We start from the raw sequence: 24,796 nt of genomic DNA, 5'->3' as shown, positions 1-24,796 counted from the left end.
CGATGAGCTGAAATGCAGACATGCCCATGTACCATGCATGAGGTCAAAATTAATACGGAGTCCCCCACTACAGTGTGCGTCATAATCAGTTACTGGTATTGGCTCGTAAAACCTCAAAGTTGGGTTTTCCATCTCGGATTACAAAACCAGGAACTTCATGGAGAAACAAGTTTTGACAGCATAGATTGGTGCCAGCCTGGATTGCTCGATCTCTGGCATTTTCAAACTTTAGCTTTAATGATGCTTTGTGTGGAAACCATGGTTGTCTAAACTGTAGCAATTTGCTTCTGTTGATAAAGCCGCTTGCAGAATTTTGCACGGGCTCCATTTTTTACTGAATCCTGTACAAGCTTTTCCTGTGTTATCTGTTGATCTGTCTGTCAGAATTTCAAGCCTCAACTTGTGTGTATTTTGTTGCAATTAAAGATGCTGTGATATCACTCTCTGTTATTGCACTCGACTTGAGCGAGGACAGCTCTTGTCCTTACTTTGCACACTGTGGGAGCACAGAAAATGTGGTTTTCATGCCCTCAAGCAGGCTAACCGCCACCAAGCCAATCAGCAGTGCTCAAAACATGGTGGCTGTTACATTTTTTTAGCACCAGCACTCACTCATTTGGAGAAGTCACAGTATTAGACCTTGTGCATGTAGTAGTTAATTTTCCTGCCTGCTTCAGCGCCAGGTCCTGATGGCATCACTACATCAATGATGAAAGCATTATACAAGATTATTGCTGTAAAGGCAGCACGCTTGTGGACAATCACAAGCATTTGCATTGGTTGCCATAGGTGTTCATCAATGTGTCCAACAATAAAGACCTGTCTTTACAGCAATAATGGCCAACCAACTATAGGCCCCCAATAGCAAGTTATAAAAGATTCTGCTCACCATCGTAAACCATTCTATAAGGAATTAGTGGATTCCTCCTGAATGGAGTTATTGAGGTATGGCTACTCCATTTGGGTAGCTTATGTTGACTTGGAAAGCCAAATCCAGCTAGCTAGATGCAGGAAACAATATCGTGCCTTAGTCGCATTGGATATCACTAAAGCTAATGACATTGTAGAATACATCATTCTGTCATGCGCACTTAAACGTACAGGTCTGCCAAGTACTTTATCGAGTGGTCTCTTGCCATTTTTAGATGGCAGAAAATTTTACTACCCTTTATGTGTGTTGTCTGCAAACCTTTAAGTCTTCCTCAATGTTCGGTTCTGCGGCCACTGTTGGATGTTTTAACGCGACAGTGTTAAGGAGCTTGTGTCGCAGAAAGGCCGGCGTCGGTGGCGTTGGCCACGAGCGAAAAATCACGGAAGGCAATTCATAAATAAAAACAACTTGCAAGATGGGCTGGTTGGGAACCGAACCAGGGTCTCCGAAGTGCGAGACGAAGACGCTACCACTCAGTCATGAGTTTGATGGTTCAAAGCGGGACAAGAGCGCCTCTAGTGAATGCGGTGTTGCCTTAGAAACATGCCGTAGAAAGTTATACTGCGGTGTATATCGGTAATTATGAGCATGTAAATTAAAGAAGTCGCAGTTAAACGAGTAGCAAAGTACGTTTCCGCTACATTTCTTATGCGCTTGGCGCACACGCAGAGCCATCTTGCGGCAAACACAGAAGACTCCCTCCTCGCAATGTATGGCGCTGCCCCGACAGGTGGCGCGCCACTCGCCCACTCTCCCCTTCGTCTCGTCAAGAGCATGCCGAGCGAATGAGTGGGTGGTGCGAACGGGGTGCGACAATGCTATCGCATTCCACTCTTGAAGGCGAAGCTTAAGTGTCCTCAAATTTTACGAAGCTCCATCTCTTCACAACAGAGCATGCATATGTGTGTGCCAATTCTTTTCCACATATGTAGACGTACAATCACTGCACCAAATTTTGCAGCCTTGCACGAGTACCTTTGAAATGTGGCTTGATGGCATTAACCTCGCTCTCAATGAGGGCGAAAGCACAATTCTACTTTTCTTTCCACAATTCTTCCCAAACTGTTCCTGTACAAGTTTTGCTTTCTACCAACAAGTAGTAGTCCCACAATCAGAATTTTAAGTATTTGGGTGCTGTATACATGGAAAGGTTGACTGGTGTCCATACATAAAAAATATTATATCGAATGGGGTACATACTGTGGGAATGTTGTGCAGACTTGGCAACAGTCACTCCCGATTGCGCAGGGATGATGTCCCAATGATTTATTGTGTGTATTTTCGCCAGATATTGGAGTTTGTCTGCATTTTGTTCTCAAAGCACTACTGAATTCTCTTCCAATTCAGTTTCATACCCCTTTCAGTACAAACCTTTAAATATCTATGCATCTCTAAATGTCATGTCACAGTTCTATCATGAGCTGACCACACTATTTTAACCATCGGTGGTCATCGTTTACGTTGCCTTGAAGTCATTTTTGTGCAAACGCTCTCAGACCCCTAGTAGATCCACTTCCTTGAGACAGTTTAACGAAGCAGCTCTGTTACTCCATTAAACGATCTGTTCCAATTACTAAGGTTAATCTTGATGACATGTTTCCAAATAATACTAAGTATTTGCCATATCGGTGCCTGAACATTCTCTAGGAAGACCACCTTGCACACCTTTAAATATAAACACCGATTGCTTCCAATACTTTCGTCTAAGAAGAGAAGGCAGATTTAGGCATCTTGCCATCACCACCTCAGAAATGATCTTTTTGTCTTTCACCAATCTGATTTCATGTGTATATTTAAAGCTGAATAATTGGCTGTCATTTTTGCTCTACATAAATTATGTTAGTCTTTGTTGTTGGGTTGTCATTTTCACAAACAATTTGCCAATGCCTACTTTATCAAGTGTCTTAGCAAAATTTTATTTTTTCATCCCACGGTACTTGCACATTATTTATTTGATGTGGGTGCCAGGCCACAAAAGTCTTTAATAAATCTGCTGAAGCACTCGCACAGGCATTCCCATGACGGTCCTGTGACCCTTCTCTTACCAGCATCAGTGTACATAACAAAAACCCAGTTCAAAAAATTTGCTTGAGCCACTAAATTTACCAAATCTTATGTCCTCTCTTAAATCCCTCCTCTTTATAATTTTTATTGTAACAATAGGTAATGCCCCACTAGAAAGTTTGAAAGTCTTGCTTACGAGACAGTGTTGCCGAGTCCCCTCTTTATATTGATATTTCTGGTGACTCATGAGTTAAGCGAAAAGTAATCCATGCTGCAAACTGGCGGTTGCCTTTAATATTATGTCAGTGACTATTCGACGTACCAAGCATGTCAAGGCCACTCGGACAATCGCAAATCCAGCTGTGGTGGCAAAGAAAAGCTTGTCAATGTTCTCTTGTAGTCCCATCACAGAACGCACAAAAAAATCCTAACACACCACTAAAGTTCCAGTGAATTTACACATCGCAGGACTTTTACCCACCTGCTAATGTTTTGACTTAGTGGTCGGTGCATATCTGTCGTTGGTGTTAGAAGACTTTCAATGAGTCATTTCCAGAAGCAATTTGTTATAGGCACTGTTGTCTTTAAACAGAGGCAGGATTTTTGGTCGGCAGTGACACTTGCCTCCTGGCGGCATGATAACAGGACAGTTAATTTCTTTTCAACAATGAACTGATCTGAAAAATTAAGTAAAACGCTCCTTAGAAGGCATTTTACAGCTTCCAGTGCATAACAAAAATGTGCAATGGGGCCTCGTGAGAGGCCGGCCGGAACATATAGCTCCAGGCATCATCCCCTTCTTCCCTGTCGAGAAAATGGAGTGGCAATGTTACTGCCAATGCCTGTTACATTTTGCTTATGACCTCGACCGATTAACGGGAATAGAAGTAATCTCAATGAAAGCATGAATTGATTAAGTTCACGGTTAAGCTATCAATTGCCCAGCCCTAGGAGACAGTCAAATTATAATACGCGGTGAATTGCAAAATACAGAACAACTTTTCAACCAGACTGCAACAATATTGCATCAGTTTTTGTTTTTCACAAACCACAGGCATTGGCAAAACTTCATTCTACTGAAGCCAAGCCCATAATGCTTTTCATTTGTACAGTCTGCCAATTCACCAGCACTTCTGCTGTCTGCTCAATTAGCTGACTACCTATATTCCGAGGCAATTGAGGAGAATTGTACTATGAGGATGGGAATCTATATGGTTTGAAAATTACACGCAGGCCACATCCTTGCACACTACTTCACACAAATGTTCAGTTAACCCTGTAGATTTACGCAAAGTGCTGAAAGTCTGAGGGAAATCTTCGATCTATGTCTCCAGTTGGTCCAGAGTCTGCTGCTTAGTTCAACAAATGTGTATTTTCACAAATTTCCACAACAGAGTGTTTTGTATTGATTGAGGCCAGCCGACTACGTTCATACACTGCTAGAATTAGAATACACTGCAAAAAATGTCCTACTGCCCACCTAAAGCAGCATTGCTGTTGTTGACTGCAGTCTTGTTTGACAGATTATCGACTCTCCTTGTTAATTACGAAGTTTGTTTTGCTCATACAAGGGCATAATTTGAAGTAATTGTAAATAAAAAGCATGCACCAACTTCAGATATCTTGTAGAATGCTCCTGTTGAAAGCGTGACTCATGGTAGGCTTTTTATTTGCAGAAGACAATGAGAGCAAGCATAATAACACACACATGCTTTGTGTCTCTAAAAATTTATTCGAGTGTCATAGAAATAAACATATGTACACTAAAAATAATACACTCACAAGTGAAGGGCTTTTGTGAGGCTGCCCCCTTGTTTAGGTATGGCAACATTACAGCACAAAAGCAATGCAGCTTTTCTTCCTCCTGTCCCCATGCCCAACATGAACTAGGACCCCAGTGACAGTCTATTTGCAACGTTTTTATGCCGCACACCACTATGCGACGTTCACACCTTGGAAGCAACTACAGAATCACACAGAATGATACGACACCAAAAACACCAATTTTCACTAACATTTACATTTGGGGCCGCACATTGATAGAGTGCCTGTAAGCACAACCTGTGTGCAACAGTTTCCATAGAAGCTTACTGAGCTGGTTCGACACATTGTACGGAATGCTGACATCAACGTTAATAGATCTTGGCTGTCGGCCTCTGACAAGTTGTTTTTAATTTGAGTCTTGATGCATAGCAGTGAGGGAAAAAAATCCAAACGCACCTTAAAGAACATCACAACCTCTCTGTAAATGTTTGGGCCATTCTCTTTTTGACACAAACTCTGAACATCTACAGCACGCAATGCCACGATTCGCAAGAACCGTCAGCCTTTGCAGCCATAGCATCCCGGTTTCTCTCGTACATTGATGTACACATGCTGCCTCAACTTGCACCGACTCGTATGCAGACCACCGCTGTGCGACAATTGCCCTACCTGATGATGCCACTCCCTTTGTTCGACAAAGCAAACACTTGTTTATGCTTGACATTCAAGAACATGCATAAGAAGCTTGGCAGCAAACTCTCTTTACGAGGATACGGGGAAAAGAAAAATTGCACTACTAGATACATATCGGCACGTAGGGAAACACTGCTAAAAAATCAGCTTACCCTTGAACAGCAATACTAGAGACCCCTATGGGCAATGCATTGAAGAAGTGTAACACTGGTGGTACGATATACATATACATAGCACTGAGTATTATTAATCTTTCTCTACTTATATTTCCTCATCCTATTCTTGACGTTTGGTGCAAGGGAAACTGAACTGCCCAGCATGTCGACACGCACACACACCTTTACAACATTGATGTTCTTCGTGCCCACTGTAATGTGACTGGACTGTGCAGACAAATAGCAACTATTAGCCACAGCTCAAAAAAGGTGGCAGAACAGTTTTGCTGCATAGGTGGCACACAGTGCTCCTAATGCAAAAAACATGGAAGCAGCTCGGGGGTGTCACCTAACATGGCATCGATGAGAGTGCAAATGTAATTGGTCTGGAATTGGGACTAGCTGTATAGTTAGGAAGAAAAAAAAAACCTAAACCACACAGTTCACAAGTGTTGCACACACACGCATACACGCACACACACATACGCGATACATTAGCAGCAACCGTATTGTTCACTCAATATTCCTCGCTAAAAAGACGATGCAGAAGCTCAAGAATGTGCCAATATGGCTCTAAAAGACCATCAGTTTGCCTTGCACAGCTATCAGGCATACAAAATTACCATATTATACTGTAAATGGAACGCAGAAGCAATACTGAACCTGTGTCTGCACAACTCCCCCCACTTTCACGCTTGCTGACAGGAAATCGCGACGCACTGTCTCACAGATCAATAAAAGGTTAACAGTGATACTATGAGAACTGGACTATACCAACAGGTGAGGTGCAGTGCGAAAGCTTACAGGCATTAAATAAGAGCTGAAGCCAAAACGAGGACATTCAAATCTACTAGTCTGAGCATGTCTTGAGCTTTTGCTGTGTTCAAAACAGTGTGAGCAGTGCTCAAAGTGTTCGGCTCGGCAAGGACTGAGAAAACCAGATGACGGCACACTTAGTCACTGTGCACAACGTACATAAACGAATAAATTTTCAAATGCACAGCAGGCACAAGAAAGCATGGCAATGGTGACGTACATCAACTTGTTAAAAAACCATGACACCAGAAAATGAACTGCAGACACGAGTTCCAAGTTCACCATTTAAAACTGACCTTTGCACCAACCCTGGCCACACTTGCACACGTCCATATGCTTGGACATGCTGCATGCAAGACAAGCCTCCCCAAGAACTTGGAAGCTGCATTGCAATTAAACAGCACCAGACTACTCCCCCCTCACCCCTGTTCCAGAACATAGTCAAAGCGGTGCATGGAAAGACATAAGCCAAGACACCTACAACTGCAACTCTAATGGGACTGCAGTGCCGTCAACAAATATACAGCTCCCTTGCACTTACGAGTGCACAGTCTGAACAAAGGCAGCCTGAGGAAAGCATTTTGTGCAGACACATACTTATATTATGCTACACTACTGATGCAAAACTACAAGCAGTTTTGTAAGTAGCAGGAGGCGTAGGGGACGTGACTACTGTAGGTTTCCAGCGATGAAAAATGGCATCTGAATGGAGTGCGCCATGCATGGGAACATTGCGAGTAGTAGTTGGTCGTTCAGCTCTTAACACTTTTGCACCAGGAGCGCTAATGTGGAGACATGCCCATGTGTAACCTCCAAGAGGACGAGCAAGACATGGGGCTTGTCATGAAGCAGATTACAAGAAGTGTTTTGTGGGCAAGGAAGAAGGCAGAGAGAAAAGCAGCAAAAAATCACAGCATGGGGTACTGCCACAAACAATACAGTCACTCCAGGAGCTTCAATCAATCTCTCTGGAACGAAGAGCTTCTCACAAACAGAAGTGCCGCCTGTGCACCCAGAGGCGTGCTATATAATGTACATGGCCTCACAAGCAGTCAAGTCGGGGCAACATCTTGAGAAAAAGAACCATGCAGAATGCCCAGGGCTTTACACAATCAAGACGAAACGAAAAAAATATATGTATATATATATAATAGGCGAGACCATCAAGGCCAGGTGAAAAACAAATTCACAGTGACTGCACGTCGGCCCCCCCGCAACAGAAACGAAGCACTCCACTCTTTCTTCCCCACCCTCCCAAAACTGCACACAGCACAACACACCACTTCCCGCAGGTGCCATTAGTCTATCGCTTTGGAGATGAAGTCGAGAAAGCGCTTGGCGTACTGCTCTGGATGCACTGTCGAGATCTCCGCCCCTGCACCGTGCTTCATCGTCTTTGCTGCCTGCGCAGTGCGTTTCTTCACACCATAATGTGTGAGCACGTCCACCAGGGCCATGAAGTACACCTCTTTCTTTCCCGCACCTAAATAATAAAGGGAAAAGAAAGGAACAAAAGGAAGAAGTGAAAGTTTTGCACAGTGAAGTAGTCAAACGTCGAATGCATTTGCATGTCTAAGCACTGCACGCTTGCTCTTAAGTGCGTGTTCTGGCACCCTGAGCCTCAAAAAGCTAAGAGGAAATGTAGGCCACAAAATAATATTGCCACAAAACACTTATGGGGAAAAGAAAAAAGAAAGGGGGAATAGCTTTACAGCAAACACACACTTATTTTTATTGTATATTACTTTAAAGGACAGAATTTCTGAAAAAGGTTATTACCAAAATACTCGAACACTGAATGAGGTCAAAAATGCATCTAACTCTCGCCATACCACAAAAAAGAGAAATACAGCAATTCTATGCGATACATTTTTTTGGTGTAAGGTGGGTGACATACAATCGCAGCATACGCTGTCCTGTACGAAACGAAATTGAAATTCGGGCGTTTTTACACGAAAGAACTACAATATGATCATGAAGCACATTATAGTGGGGGACTCCAAACTAATTTTGACCACTTGAGTTTTTTTTTTTATTGTGCACCTAAATAAGTACACAAATCTTATGCATTTTGTCCCCATCTAGATACGTCCACCGAAGCCTCTGTATGAAAGAGTAGCTTTTGAATGAAAGCAATGCCGAAGTGACCAAATATTTTTGGAATGGTCATATGTGAAATCTTGAAGAAAACCAAGAAAATATCAACAACATCAATCATAGGCAATTTTAGTGAAACATACTGCAATTAACAAAACTCAAACAACAAAAACTGTGCACTATGACTGTGGTTCAAAACTGTAACAGCCAGGCCACACAGCATGTTTCTGGTTTTTTGGAACATTATTCAACATACTATGAGAAATCTGTGCCATGAAAAAAGCTCCAGCACAATCCCTGTGGCTTCCAAAAAGATGCTATACGCTCGAGAAGCATCAAATACAGACGGTTTTCACTTTCTCTCTTCCTACTTTCAGCACAAACTTATGACAGAATGTCTCCCTAAAAAACTGCGATGAATATCTTTGCAAAGCTACAGAGCTGGTAATTGTTTAATGTTCTTATCAGATAGTTTTAGCTTGCCCGTACACATCATTACTGTTCAGGGAATGCTGGTTTACCGAAGGTATAAACGTGAGCTGCCAGGTTGGTGGCACCACCTTGCAACATAGCGTTTAACCAGAAAGGACAAAGAGGTATTATTGCAGTAGTTGACTATATAATAATTATCTACTGGCATAAGGTGTCAGCAGCAATGCAATCAAGAAGTTACACTGCCTTTTATTTTATAATATAATGATAATATTTGACATCTAGGCCAAAGAGTGCCATGGACTTTGTATTCAATGTTGAGTAGGATTCAATGAATTAGTAGTGGTGATTTTATTTTAAAGAAATTGGACTGGCAAAGGTGAAATAAGAGTCTTCTAAAAGGGGGTGTTGGGGCCTATGTGGTCAGCGAGAAGTTTAAAATAAACGTCGCATATCTTATTAAAGGAGACCAAACAGATAATGTAATACGTCAGAATACAATGACAGGCAATAAAAACGAAGGTTCGGTATGAATGGACAGGGTCAGGCACCTTCATTTATTTACTCTTTCCTTGGGGAGTAATACGAAACTGCCAACGACTACAATAATTTCTGCTAACCATTGCCTCCACATGGAGGGTGATGCTGCAGGTTAGGTTGAAAATATGTTTTTAAAGAATGAATGTCCCTTAAAAAATTGTACGCACTGTTATAGCAAAACAGGATCATCTGAAAAAAAAAGCACAGTGGGGTGCAACGGTATTTGGTGACTAAAAAACTTCTGGAAAGTGTTTCCTTTGCTGTCTTTCTGTACCTGGGCAACATAACATTATGTGCAGTACAGAAAAAGACTCCACACATCACACACATTGGTGGCGCTGTACCTGCTAAAATATGAATATGTGTACTACACATGTGTCCTATGCACAGGTGAGAAAGGATGACTTCTTTTTGTCATTCACGGCAGGGAAAATGTGCTGATCTAAGCCACGGTTGTATAGCATGCAAGTGGTTCTCAGCTTCTCCATTCCAGTCATTCTGCCAGAGCTGACGAAGTCGATAATGCACACGCCCTTTAGCATCACGTTACGGCACTCTCTGTTTGTGCACTGCATGCACTGCCACGGTATAAGCTTTCTCGCTGCCTGGTATTCCAGAATGCCCGGGGACCCACATGCCATAATGTCTTGAGGCCCCCGAGCTGCACAAAGTTGGCGTGCGTCGCGAATTGGTGCGCGTCACGATTGCTGGCTCGCATCTCGGCCATGGCTGCGCATGGCTGCAAGCGCGGCTGAGCACATACGCAGCCGCGCACCCTGCTTCAGAGGTAATCTGTTACATGCGCAAAGAGCGGGCGTGGCATCACGCAAGCCATCTTCCCACGAGTTAATTATTGAAGGTTGTGTAATCTCGAATTTCAGTGACCCGTCGGAGTGAGAGCCAGATGCTTCCCGCTGTCGCGCTTTTCATGATTGTGTCATCCCAGTGCGGGTGCCGCTATCAGCCGCGGGGGCGGAGTGCACGCGAAAGTGTGGCTGGCTTCGCTTAATTTGTACCGCCTATGTGAAGATATCGCCGACGTGGAATGAAACCGTATCAGTCGTTGCCGACTCCCAAATTCATCAAAATGAATCGTTTTCTCATTCAAAATTGCTTTTTTAGATTGCCTGGTAACTCAGAAAATTCTGCGGCCCCTTTCCGTGCAAGAAAAATCGATCGGCGACTGTACTTGTTTGTATGAAAGGTTGAATTTCAATACAACAAATTTTCGATATAATGAAGCAAATTGCCGATTTTACCTACTTCGTTGTATAGAGGTTTAACTGTACTAGACTGCTATTGGTGGCGAAGACTTACGGAGTCTCCATCTGTCGGAAGCGCCTCACTTGCGTAGTATGAGGGATTACGCAACGCGCTCCTCAGAGGTCTGGCTGTCGGAGCTCAATAAAAACACCACGCAGGAGCCCTCCCAGACATTTCTGTAAGTACTCTCGAAATAACATGAGTTCTTTACAGTCAAAATAACATTCTTGGGAAAACAGAAAGCACAGAATGGTTCACAGATGCTATCTGTTTACTGAATACGTACAGAGAATGCCCACTGTGTGCGATTGCCGCGATGGAGACCCTCGAACCGGTTTCTGTGCCGTCGTGACGATTCAATCTTTCTTTTTTTTTTTCGTTTCTTCTAAATTCTTGGACGTTTCAATATCATTATTTCTCAAGTTGCATCATGCTGTATGTTTATTGGTCTTTTGAGCGAGCTATTTCCCGCTGCTTCTTTTTCTTAATCCTGTATACATTCATTGGTTGGTGCTAACATAAACATGAGCATATGTCATGCCTTTTTTAAGGTGCTTTTTACCGTTCCCTTTCCACTCCAGTGAACTTGCCACTGTCTAGCATCAACAAGTTCACAGATCAAAGCTTCATGACATTAGCTGGGCAGCGCACGCAGGCAAGTGTCTCAGGGTGCACTTTCTGCTACTCACTGAACATCACAGCCCCAATGCTGTAGCAGAAATCTTCCTCGCGGAAGTGCTTGCTGCACACCCAAGTTCGAGCCGATGGCTGCTTGCCGATTCTAAATTTAACGATCCGAGCTTCACACAGCTTCTTGTCCTACGGGTACGTGTGAAGGTTGACACCGGGCTCCGTTGTCTACATCCAGCACTGCAGCACCGAGCAGTAGCCTACCAAGTTGGATGCCTTCAATGGCTGAGACCACCTATTATAGTGCTTCAAAATGTTGTCAAGTAGACACCCAAAGTGGGAAAACCTCTCCACTTTATCAGAACAGCAGCGCAGGTGGGACTTTAAACTTTCGTTCTCAGCTTGTTTCGGTGCTTCTGACGCATCCGACATGGCCGCTGTGTCCATGTGATCCCTCATACCATGTCACGCCGACGGCAGCAGCGTCAACTTCTCCAGTGGTGAAGGAGCGGCCATTGGCTTGACTCAACATAAAAGCTTCCTATGGAGCTTGCGCGGAAGGCTCCTGTGGCAAGCTGAATGCCAAGATTATAGACAGGGCTGAACATTTTTACAGCACTTTTTGACGCTGTCTGGTATACAACACATCCATAGTCTGAACTGCTTCCATAGTCTAAACAAGACTATTGAATAGTGACATGAGACATTTCGTATCCATTCCCCATGAACTGCGAGATAAAATTTTTAAGATGTTCATAGTTTTAAGAAATTTGCTCTTCTGTTCCATAATATGTGTGGTATGAAGCTTAGCCTGCTGTCAAGAATAACAATGAACTTATGCTCACTTTCTATACACAGTGCACACCCATTTATTTGAATGCATGGTTAGCAACTACCCCACTCAGCCTTGAAAAAAGAACACATGTCTTTTCATTACTAAAATTGAAGCCGTTCTGGTCCGCCCACATAGAAAGGCAATTTACACATAACTGTACTTGACGTTCACAGATGTTCAAATTGCATGACCTAAAACTTATCTGAATGTCATCGACATAGACTACGAAGGAGATTGTTCATGGAACTGTGGTGCGGAGAGAGTTCATTTTTACTAGAAAATTAGTACAGCTTAAAACACCTCCTTCCGGAGCTCCGTTTTTCTGTGTGAATATTTTTCACAATAAATTACCAACCCAGATACGAAACTTTTTTTCCGACCGATAATCACAAATTATGTTGGACATATTACCACTTATCCCATATGATAACAGATCCTGAAGTATACAGTAATGCCAAGCCGTGTCATATGCCTTCTCAAGATCCAAAAAATAATGAGGGGCAATATTGCTTGTGCACAAACGCATCGCGAATATACGCCTTGAGAAGTGCAAGGCTATCTGTTGTAGTTCTTCCAGCTTGAAAGCCTGTTTGCCGCTGATCTAGTATGCCATTGTAGTATTCTAGGAAAAAGGTAAGACGACGATTGATAATGCTTTCAAATACTTCACACAAGCAGGTAATCAAAGCTATTGGTCTATAATTGGTCTATAATCAGAGTTCCACCAAGGTTCTGACGAAGTTCTTCCACTAAGGACTGAAGAAGTGATTCTTGTGCAGCCTGAAAGACATGCTCGGTGACATACGTACACATTTCTTCCATCCCCAAATTGCTAATTGCATCAGATGATTAGACGGAAACTTCTTTAACTTTATCCCAGTTAGGGGGCAGGCTCATGTTGAATTGTCTGTAGTGCCACTGGGAAATGGTTGCTATTATACATTTCTTTTTCACTTTCTATTCCAAATATGGCACGAGTGCTAAAGATCCTATTGCTAAATCTATTGCATATGTCTTGTGCGCCGTGTTGAAATAAGTTGTATCTTTTTTATTATACAGGCAAGTACTTGATGACGTAAGGGACTTTTCTATGAGACGTCCTCTCGCACCACAACGCGAGTTGCCCCACAGTGTGTTGTGAGCGTTCATATCCCCTCCCAGCATACAGTAACAGCTTGTGAATTCGGATCTCAAGGGACCGGGAAAAATGTCCTAATTAACGAATGAACAGGAAAAACAACATTAAAATAAAGTTGGAGAAGAATACCTTTATTTACTGAAGTATTTTGGAATAGTCTGCTTTTTCGCACGGATTCCGGCTGACACCACAATTTTTCTTAACTCTTCCAAGTGGCCAACAGCCCGCAAAATGTCGGAAGTGCTCAGGCAAACGTCCTCCAATATCAAAAGCACCTCCGTGACTTCTCGTAAGGTGCGATGAGGTCGGGGCTGTACCTCCTCGCATGACTCTTCATAATCATGGTCTTCCCGGGCACCTGTGACATCATTAATAATTTCTTCATCGGTCAGGAGACCAGTCGTGGCGACACAATCATCAATCGTGATGTAGTCCTGAAGGGTCACATCTGTGGGAAGGACAGCATCAACGGTCGGGCAGTCATCATCAGTGGACTTGGCTGACAGCTCGTCGGCTACTGCCGCATGCTCGGGCCTCAGAAAACCGCTGCGCCAAAAACAGTTGGTGATGACTTGCGGAGGTGTATTTTTCCACACAGGGGCGATGATGTGCACTGCGCCGAGTAAGTCCACTTCATACGGCTTTCCAACTTCTGAGCATAAGATCATCATAAACACATGCTGTAGCATGTGTTTTTGGTACTTCGACCTCACGTAGTGAATGATACCCTGGTCCATCAGCTGAAGGGCACATGTGTTTGGCGGCAAAAAAACTACCTTGACGCTCTTCAGTTCGACTGTACAGTTATGTGCACTGCAGTTGTCGACAACCATAATTATCGTGCGGTCCTTAGACGTGAAGTGCCGGTCTAACTGCTGCAGCCAGCCTCGAAAAATGTCCGAAGTCATCCAAGCCTTCCTGTTCACTCTGTACTCGTCAGGAAGCCTTTTGATGCTTTTAAAACAATGTGGCTTATGCGCCTTCCCGATGACAAGTGGCAAGCGCTTCGTGCCAGTCATATTGGCGGCAAGAAGCACAGTTGTTCTTTGCTTGCAATTCTTGCCACTAATGTGCGGGTCCCCTTTGAAAGTCACCGTCTTGTCAGGCAGAGCTCTGAAAAATAGAGCAGTTTCGTATGCATTGAACACGTCACTTGGTTAATATGCGGCGATGTGCTCAAGCAACTTCACATTTTTACACTGGGTGGTCACGCTTTCGTCAACACTGGCATTTTCGCCGCACACACTTCTGAAGACGAGTTCGTGTCTCTCCTGAAACCTCGCAAACCACCCTTCTGAAGCTCTGAACGATTCAATGTTCATCATTTCAGCGTACTTCTCACCTTGTGCCATGATGAGAGGTCCGCTCAAAGGCAGATGCGCGTTGCGACAGTCAGTAACCCAGTGGAGCAAAGCTTTCTCGAGCTGGGGATGAGCTGCGGTTCGCAACCGCTTTCTTGATGCATGAAACTTTTCGCTTTCGAAGGCTTGAAGAATCGGTTGTTCATTTTTCATGTACGTTCCCAACTTGGTCCGCTTCACGTTGTACTTGGTCATAACGTGCTGTCGCGATTCACCATTCTTCAAAGCCAAGTCGCCAAGTTCTTGGCTTTGTACTGCTGTCGCTTTGCCGGCGTTACCATCACTAGCGCACGATGGTGGTGGCATGCAAAACACGGTCACAACGAAAAAATAAAACTCCGCAAGAAGAGATGATGCCGACTCGGCAACACAAGGGAAAATGACGTCGAAGGCGCAGTGGAGCGAAGAAAGAAGACACCGACATCCGGTGACGCTGCGATTGCCCCCACTAATTGATGATGATGGTGATGCCTCTCAGGTTTTGGTTTCACTCCAGTGGTGCCATCGCTGCTTTACCACACTTTCGTGTAGCGTCAGCCGTCAGCATTTGTCCAAATTAAGCGGTGTGGGGCCGAATTCTAACGAATTAACAAAGGTTTTGTACCATAGAAAAACATGCACTTTGGCAGGGACCAATAGAGCCATCCAAATTATCCGAATTTCTGAATTAACAGGTGTCGAATTAACTAGCTTTTACTGTATATGGCTCCGGAAGTTCATCAATTAAATTTTAAAATTCCACACTATCAAGACAATAGCCTGGTGGGATGCAGAGCAAACACACCGTTATAAGCCTACTGAAGAGTATGGCTCGGATAGCGACAGCCTCTAGGTGTGTTTTAAGTTTTACATTCTGACAAGCAACAGTTTTTCGGACTACTACTGCAACGCCACTTGAAGGCCTATGAGCGCCTTCGCAGTCTTTCATAAATACAAGGAACTGCTTTAGAAAGTTCATGTTATCAGTGTGAGTGAGTCTCTTGCACATAGAGCATGTTCGGCTTAAAATCAGTACTTCCTTTATGTCATCCAGGTTATGTATGTAGTAACCCCGTGACATTCCACTGTATAATTTGTGTCATCATGGCTAAGGCAGGTAGAGAGATGTGCTCTGTGCAGAGCAGATTGGTAACTTAAGTTACATCTTTCCCGGGCATTGTTATGCACTCAGGTTTTTCTTTTTTGCCAGCATGCCCGAACGAGTTGTGCCGCCCCCTTATTGCTGCTGACTCTGAGGCGCTTGTGTCCATGACCTCCGCAGAGGTGTTGGATGCCTGTTCACCAAATAGAGAGTCTCTGCCGGTCTTGCTTCACTAGAAGCTGAGGCCTTGGCATCCAAGCCTGAAATGCTTGGGCAGCTTCTATCACGTCTTGTGATGAATTGGAGGCTAGGTGAGAGATAGCGTTCCCCTTCCCAACCATTTTTTCACCTGGGGAGTTTACTTGCTAGCCTCACTTCTTGAGTGAGGCTCTTGGAGCAGCCAGGGGCTACTCTGAGGGGGGCGGGGGGCGACGAGATCAGCTAAGTTGTAGCTGTATTGTCGCCATATGCTGCTCTGCCCCCCGGCGAGCAGCACAGGAATATGAAGTCCCTTGAAACTTTGCGTGTCTTTGACGTGAATGGGGCGAGCAGCATTGGAATACGTAGTCCCTTGAAACTTTTCGTGTCTCTGACGTGCCTCTTGATACGTAATGTTCAATGTTACCTTAAAGGGTCCCTGAAATAGTTCTGCCAAATTTTGTAGTCGTGTAGGCTACAGCTACAGTGACTCATTCGCACCACAATTTATGTGAAGCGTCTCATGTCAAGAGAGCTATTGATGACTACATGTTATCCTTGTCTATACCTATGCTTTTTCTTGTCAACTTGTTCGCCGAGTGATCAGGGCTAAGCTCTGCCTTCACTGGCTCTGCACATGAGGGGACATCATGCCATCCACTTTCGATTGTCTTGTAGCCAGCCTGCGAAGCTTCTCGAATCTCTTAGCCAGCCGCCTGGCAGTTGGTCCCAAGCAAGAGCTATTGAAGCAGCATGCATTTTGAGCATTCTGTCGCAGCACTGAGCATGTCCAGTATTCCGGTAACCACAGGCAAGCTGGGCACTTCAACGGATGGGTGGAGGTATAAACTAAAGCCCTTACATACTGCTATTACTGTGATGAAGGAGCTTTAACACAGAGGCACGTGAGCAGACTAATCGGTCTGCACCATCCGCCTTGTGGTGCAGAGCTTTACCAGCGAAACAAAAAGCTAGTATTGCTCTAACATGGCTCTAACAAAGAAAAACAATGTGTTCACGATTACACTCCTGCCAAAAATTTACACCAACAGCAAAGTAGAATACGCTTCGTTACTGCTATATTAGTTCTGTGTTTGGTTTAGCTCGGTGCCACCAGGTGGCTGCACCGTGCAGGCCATTCACGATTGTACCTCTGCTCATCCCGCGAAACGTCCAAACCCAGTCCACTTGCGCTTGTGTTCACCTGAATAACGGACACGCAAACCACTATTGTGGTAGTAATCCTCCAGTGTAATGTCACGGCTGTAAACGCGTAAGTCCTGGCGCCGATTGGATACAGGAAGCCCAATGCGCTGTAGCGACTCCAACCGCCTGTTGCCTTGCAGAGGGACACAATGTCACAGCTTGATATGTCACCAAGATTTGCAGCCCACAACAGAACAAGGGCGATTCACACTCCCAATGAAAAGAAACCTCGAAACCAACATTGACCGTGCAGCTTGCGTCAATACAAAACACATTGTAAGACAAGCAGACAACACTTGTTGCATGATGGAAGTGCTTGAGTGTAGTTAAATGAATTAAATTATGGGCTATTACGTGCCAAGACCATGATCTCATTATGAAGGATGCCGTAATGGGGGACTCTGGATTCATTTTGCCCACCTGGGGCTCTAACATGCACCTAAATTTAAGTACATGGGTGTTCTTGCATTTTGTCTCCCATTGAAATGCAGCCATCGTGGCTGGGATTTGATCCTGCGACCTCGTGCTTAGCAGTGCAACACCAAAGCCACTAAGCAACCACGGTGGGTTTTGAGCTTAGTGATAAGTTGTGTATTCTCTGTGTCACTTTACTTTCACTTTTTGCAGAAATGAATTAACCAACATTCCAGCTATTACAAACAACATTTGTTCACCATAAAGTTGGAAAAATGATTGATGATGCAAGCTAGGTAGCCAATTCAATAGCTCACTCTACTAATGTCACACACACCCGTTACGTTGATGGTGATGAGGCGGCTGAAAGCTCAGGGGAGCGGCACCACTGCAATTCGTAGCGATGCACATTTTAAAAACCGTATAATAAATTATATGCACTAAATGATCAGAAGCGCATACTCTAACAACTGAGTAAGATTGTACAAAATTAACAAAATCGTTTTAGGGTTCCTTTAAGATCATGCCCAGGCCCTAGGTTGTTTCTAACTTTCCTGGTTCTGCATCTCTTGTGGCGAGCAGTAACGGTGGCTTTTATCTTCTTCTAGTTCTTGGTAATAAAAAGTTAGTTTTACACTGTCGACCTTTGGTGGGAGTCAAACCCATGACCTTTAATGTTAATTAGGTCAAAGTTACTTTAAACACAGTTAATTAAGGTAGTTAATTAAGACACTCGAACCCACAACCTTAGGTGGGAGTCAAACCCACGTAATAGGAAGTAACAATGCATCTGAATGAGAATGTCAAGTAATTTAATTAATGTCTCGTAAGCGTGCAGGCTATCGCCTGCATCCTCTATAGCATATGCTTGGCCATGAATTTGGCTGCATCATGACTAACCATACCCAAGCATTGTTACATGCCATTGGAATGCAGTGCTATGGATGTGTGGCATAGATGGGTTCAATGCTGGTAAGTAATGTAGAGCAAATCTCCCCTACTCCATCCCCCCCCATCAGCCCGATCTAGTGCTGAAGGGCCTTCTCAGAGCTTTCAGTACAAAATGAATCGCACCATTATTTCAGTTAGAAATTGATCTCATCTCCTCACTTAGCACCTCTTTCACTTTTTATGCACTCGCTTTCCTCGGTATCCACCCGGCTATTCGACTTCATCAAACCAGCGGTTCTCTGTTCTGTGCAATTCATGTCCTGTCCACTCCTGTTAACAGCATTAAGGTCAACAATAAAGCTAAACTATATCATTTAATACATGCTGCTTTAAACGCTGTCTGCTACTATGATGCCTACAATTTTGCCTTCAATTAACAGTGCGCTGCTTTCTATTTCATTGAGGGTTCTTTGTAAAGCTTTGAAGTTTCACTATCGCAGGCAAATACTGGAAAAACAGACTGTATGTTACTTTTACTTTTAAGCAGGGTGTCGAACCAATAAAAATACCGGTTCACAGAAGTAAAATTTTATAGCAGTTTGCAAATCGTTTTGCAATGCTGAACCGGTTCATAAACAGCTTCGGAGCAGTTGACATTGCCATACCCCACGGCGATATGCTGAATGTGGTACTATTGCCTTGCCCACATGGTGCATGAGTAAGTTCAGGGTGTCTACCAACCGGGAAAACCGGGAAAACTGGGAATTCTCAGGGATTTTGAGTAGTCTGGAAAAAGTCAGGGAAAACTCAGGGAATTTGGGCCTCTATCAGGGAAAATTAGCGGCAATTTTATTGAAAGCGTCGAAAGTCGCGGTAATGCTGGCTCGAGCAACAGACAGGAATCGTAATTAATCGTCTTTGACGCCCTGTCGTCGGCTGGAGGAGTTGCCAGTGTGCACTCAACGACCGACTTTGCGGATTCTCGATAATTTGGACGGCGTCGCGGCACCGCCACGTACCCCATAGAGTCAACGTATCAGAATGTGTGAAATTTCGGACGCAAGAACTCTTCGCCGTCCGATTTTCCGGACGTTTTGCCCTGATTGCAGGTCCAAAACGCCAATAATCAAAGGCACCACTTCCGCCGTTTTGATTACTTCGCCACTTTGAACCGGCACTCTCGCACGCGGATCCGCTGGCAGTCGTTGCCACCACTGCGGCAACGCTAGGCCTAGCTGCTTCGACGTTCGCTATGAAGCTTCCTGCCGTTGGGTGCCGAGTTTTTTATTAAAAGAATTAGCTGCTGTCAGCAATGGCACGGACTCCGCCTTTGAGTTCCTCGCGATTGGCTTAGAAACTTAGAAAACACGACGCGTTGCATAATGCCGGTTCCCGAAAATTAGCTTCGCCTCTGTACAGAAATGTTATATGGTGAAGCATACACAAAAGTATTGCAGTGAAGCATAACAAGCGTGGGAAGGGGCTATTGCCACGGAAAACAGTATGTATTCTTTAATTATACACACGTGCACCCGGTATTTCCTGTCGCAGTACATGCACCGATATGCCTAATATGTGTACCGACAGGCCTTCAGAGCGTTTTCGAACGTGCCTGTGGCGGTTTGAGCCCTTAAGGGCAGTAAATGACACGCATTATTTTTTTTCCAACTGGCCGATTTTTCGAACATATTCGCGACCCCTAAGGAGTTCTAAAAATCGGCCGTGGCCTGTGCAACTGACCAAGATGCTTCAAATGGTCCTTGGGGCAAACGAGTGGCAGAAGGAGGACAAGAACAGAAATGATGTACGCATTGAGGAATAAACGGGAAAGGAAGCTTGCTGCCGCCGTTTTGAAGGAGCTTGAGCTCAAAAAACAAAGTTTTGGCTGATGCCGAGATGCAGGTGTCCCTCATCCAAACCTCAATAAGCTCGTTAAAGCAGTGAAACACAACACTCAGGCGTCATGCTTGGGCTGAGAGTATGTCAGGACAGTTGAGGTTGACTTACGAGTGGTTGAGAGAGAATCTGAATTGTGACAGAGTTCGGGCTTCATGCCACTGAGCTTGCTATCAGTTGATAGAAATAGCTCATATTCGAATATATTTGCTTCTATGTGCATCTCTTTTTTATTTGTATTTGTGAATGTCCGACTTCATTTGCAATTTTTTCGAAGACACTTTATTTGCTGTGCATTTTACTAACCCCTGCCTTCTATTCTCTTTTTGACTAAACACTACTCCTTAGTATTCAAATTGGATTAAGTCGCTTTTTTATTTTTTTCATGTGCTTACTCGAGAGTGACAGAATCAGGCGATATGTTTTTAGCCCGCCTTGACATAAAACATAGTTCTGCATCACTCAGGGAAATGTGCAAAGGCACTCAGGGAAAACCTGGAAAACTCAGGGAATTTGGAAATGTCAACTTGGTAGACACCCTGAAGTTTCACCACGAGAATGCAGAAATTAAGGAATTATAGATATGGGGGAATTCTCTTGCAGATAAACAGACAGGTAATTAGCGAGAATCCCCGAGTCAGCATAAAGTCTACACTCGTTACTTGTGACAGCAGCAAAATCAGTTAATTTTTGTTTTACTACTGGTTTTTTACAACATTTTGGTGGTGAGCACACTGTAGTATGTGGTCTTTGGCATCAAAGACAGTGCAAATTCACATTGTATCACATAAATACTTCAAACTTGTAGTATGTAGCAGAGAAAGAAGCCAGCATTTGACATTTCGCTCAGTTTGCTGCTTCTTTAGAAGCACATGAGGACATTGATGCTTCTGAACAATGAACAAGGATGGTTTGCGCAGAACAATACATTGATATTTCTTTCACACCTGTGTATGGTGCGTAGTCTTGTGCTGGCTAAGGGCGGACAAAGTAGTTAAAAGCACACGCATTGTGCCCCACGAATAATTTGTGGTACGCCAAGAGCACTGCACTCTGCTTGGCTAAGCACCAAACATGCGTTGAACCATGGCGCATAACAAAAGCACATTTCTCAGGCTATTCACAGCCGCATTTACTGCTTACCAAGAAGGTGACGGCGTTCATCGGCGACTGCAGTGCTGTGGTAACAATAAGACGAAGCTGAACTCTATGATATCTCTCGTTAAGAACATCATCTTTTCTGCTCTTTGTGTTTATCTAGCTTTAGTAACAAGTTTGCCTAATGGCCGAATTAGGAGCGTCACCAGAAATGTCGATTCTGTGGAGTGCCTTGAAACAACTTTTCGGCCATGGAACACAACTGGCATGGCTGACTTTAGAAGTGCAACAGTCTCTCTCTCTGTTGAGGTGGCCACAGTTACCGGCGCATACCCATCACCTAGGTATCCCCATTCTTGCACACACTAAAACTTGTAATATGCTGCTAGGATGCACCAAGTAAAGAAATAGTTATTCGAAGAATCGTGCAAACTATTGAGCACTGGTAGAAGCCTCATATGCTCGAACTGTGTTGTGCTAAACCGGTAACTGGTGATTTTTTTCAGTTGAGGTTCAGTTCGGGTTCAGGCATGTTCTAAAATATCAGTTCGGGCATGCTTTTCGATTTAGGTTCGGTTCGACACCTTGCTATCAAGGTCATCAGTAATCTGCTCTTCGATTTGAAGCGTACTTCCATATGCAATGCAGCTCACAGTCTTTTTGTCATGAATTTGCTAGAGTGATAATTTGGCTGCAGTAACAGATATAAAAATCTTTCAATGACCCTGGTGACTGCCTATTACAAGTAATGGTTGCACTGACTGCCTACCGTCAAGGCTGCTAATGGCATAGATGTCTCTCGCTGGATTGAAAAGCCCATTTGAGATGCCCAGTTCGTTGCGGAAACGTCCGCCCGGCGAGTCAGGCGGGGTGGGCACAGCGTCACCCAGCCCCGATCCAGCGGAGTCCTCGTCCTCCTCAGACTGGGGCAGGGCATCACTGCCGCCCGTGCCATTGTCCGCTTCCTCCATAAGTGCCTCGACCCGCTCCCGTTCGAGGGCTTCCTGCTCTGCCCGCTCCACATCATGGATGCCCAGGCAGAGCGAGTAGTCCATCACGTTCATCTGGGCCAGGAACTGAGGCAACAAAGAAGAGATTGAATCTTATACAAAATTCGACAGTTCTTGAAACTTCTATTTATGCCCACTGCTGCTTTCTTTGTGGACTGTCTTTCACATTATCTGTTGTGTGCAACATGGACCTTTCGTCACATGTCTGTTTATGTTTGTAGCTTTTGGGGACTGTTTTTTACATCTCTTGCCACATCATACATTAGGAGTCAATTGTTTATTGGTAAGTGAAGTGCCTGACAGTCTCTCTGTGGTACTTCCTCCTGAACTTACAACATACAGTAGTGAATAAAAAATAAAAAGGAAAGAAGAGATTTTGCATTTGGGTCCTGTGAGCTAAAGTGCTCATAATTTTGGTGCTGTATTATGTCCGACTGCAAGCCTAAAGCAATAGTCTTTTGAATATGCACAGCCATTGTACTTTACTCACACCACATAGACCATCCACCGCATCCACAGTTTGCACGGTCCAAGAGTGTATCACAACGAAACCATAATATCAAGCAGTACTGCTGGCGAGAGAAATTTCAGTGGTAGGTGGGGCGGCAAGCTGAGCAAAAGGTTTTGCGTGCTACTAGACGTTCAATATTTAAAAAGTGATCAAAGGACCAGAGAAAAAAATGCTCCCATCCTCTGACACATAAACTAAGATAGGGACAACATTGAGCACAATGAAAAGAACAAAATGGAAAGTGGAGTTTTACAGTGCCATCAATAAAACAAATCACGGACACGATCACAGAAGCCTACCTTGCGGTTCTGAAGGCACGCGGCCGACGCACCGCATCGGGTCAAAACAAAGCTACTGTTTGTTGCTACTGCGGACGAAACTGTGGTTGCTACCGACACGATCATAGATAGTGACTATGCAGTTTTAAAGGCACATAGCCGACACGCGCACCTAGTCAAAACGAAACTGCTTGTTCCAACCACTGCCGAAGAAACCACGGTCATTATCGACGCTTTTGCCGCAACTGCTGTGGATGAAACAATGGTAGGTACGGATGATGGTTATGAAGGCATACAGCTAATGCGGTGTTATGTGCTGTGGTAAATGAAAGAATAAAGGTTTTGAAGGCACGAACAGGCACGAAGCATTTCGGCATGGCTGTCATTCATGTAGGATTTTCTCTGATGACCATGGCAATGCAGACTCCGCCGTTTTGTTTCATTTGGATGCTGGTGTCATTTTTGCTCTCTCACGTTGCACATCTGTGGTTCTCCGCGATCATCGAGCTCTGAGCTCTGAGAATTCACGAGGGTCGAATTAATGAGGTTTTACTGTATATCTATAAAAATTATTATATTGGTTTATCCGCCTATTAAAGAACAAACGATGTGCATCTAATATACATACTGCACACATTAAACATTTTTGTTGCTTTTTTATTTAAAGATTGTTTACTTATATTTTCTCAATATAAGTGACTTGATTTGAAAATTTTCAGTCTTCATTAAAAAAATATTGATCTCAGAAAGATGCATTTCTCCAACAATATTGACCATTAAATGGTTAATTGGCTACTGCTGGGGGATAATCTATGTAATTGCCACAACTTGCTAAAACTAAGCTAATGACCTGACCAAGAATTTTTATTTTAGAACATAGAAACTAGACTTGATGACCAGAATGTTATACACCGGGCACAAAGGGCCCTTCCAATAATGATCAAGCCTGATCAGAGTCAAAGTTCTGCATCACAATCAGCTCTTTTGTGAGAACTGCAGAAGGGAGTCAATCCCGATCGAAAGTGCCTCTTGTAAACGAGGTATTAAAGACCCTGCAAGGGCATCCTATCTCAAGCACAATGGCAATGTTGAGCTTATTTTCTTGCATGTGGAGTAGAACACACAAGTTTAAGAGACATGGTTTTCATGGCAAATGCGACTTTCTGCTCGTTAACCCTTTAAAGAGCAGGACATTTTGTTACTTTCTATAATAGGTGAGCAAAACACAACAGGCATTATTCAACGAAAAGAAAAATATCTTGCAGAACTTTTTCAGCAATAAGGCAAAAACATCAGGCAGGAAACTGGCAGTGCGCGTCATCCCAAGCCACTTATGGCGTTGTTTGGAATTTGTACAGCTGCCTCATCATATGTGAACCACAGGTGTACATTTAATTTGATTTGTATCACACCTCTGATACCAGTTCAACCAAAGATCTTGCATTGGTCTGTTTCTTCTGACCGTGTTTTCAAAAGAAAGCAAGTCGTGTGCCAGACTTCTTCCTTCTCTTGTGCTGCTGCTCTAAAGCAACAAACGATGCTTGCTGCCTGTCA

At 43.9% G+C, this 24,796-nt stretch overlaps 1 protein-coding gene across 3 annotated transcripts in view; it reads right to left on the bottom strand.

Annotated features, from left to right (window-relative positions):
* Positions 1 to 4,587: 4,587 nt before the first annotated feature.
* The window catches only part of PIP4K (phosphatidylinositol 5-phosphate 4-kinase), a 119,651-nt gene continuing 99,442 nt past the window's right edge, over positions 4,588 to 24,796 (bottom strand). For all 3 annotated transcript variants that reach the window (XM_075682046.1, XM_075682047.1, XM_075682048.1), the window contains 2 exons: positions 22,213 to 22,519; positions 4,588 to 7,846 (listed from right to left, as the gene is read on the bottom strand). In XM_075682046.1, coding sequence (XP_075538161.1) covers positions 7,662 to 7,846; positions 22,213 to 22,519 — 492 coding nt within the window. In that variant the 3' untranslated portion in view covers positions 4,588 to 7,661. The remainder of the gene's footprint in view (positions 7,847 to 22,212; positions 22,520 to 24,796) is intronic.

This window comes from Dermacentor variabilis, chromosome 2 (genome assembly GCF_050947875.1).
Source record: "Dermacentor variabilis isolate Ectoservices chromosome 2, ASM5094787v1, whole genome shotgun sequence".
Lineage (NCBI taxonomy): Eukaryota > Metazoa > Arthropoda > Arachnida > Ixodida > Ixodidae > Dermacentor > Dermacentor variabilis.
Note: the sequence above shows the minus strand (reverse complement) of the source record. Positions and strands in the feature narration are given on the sequence as shown.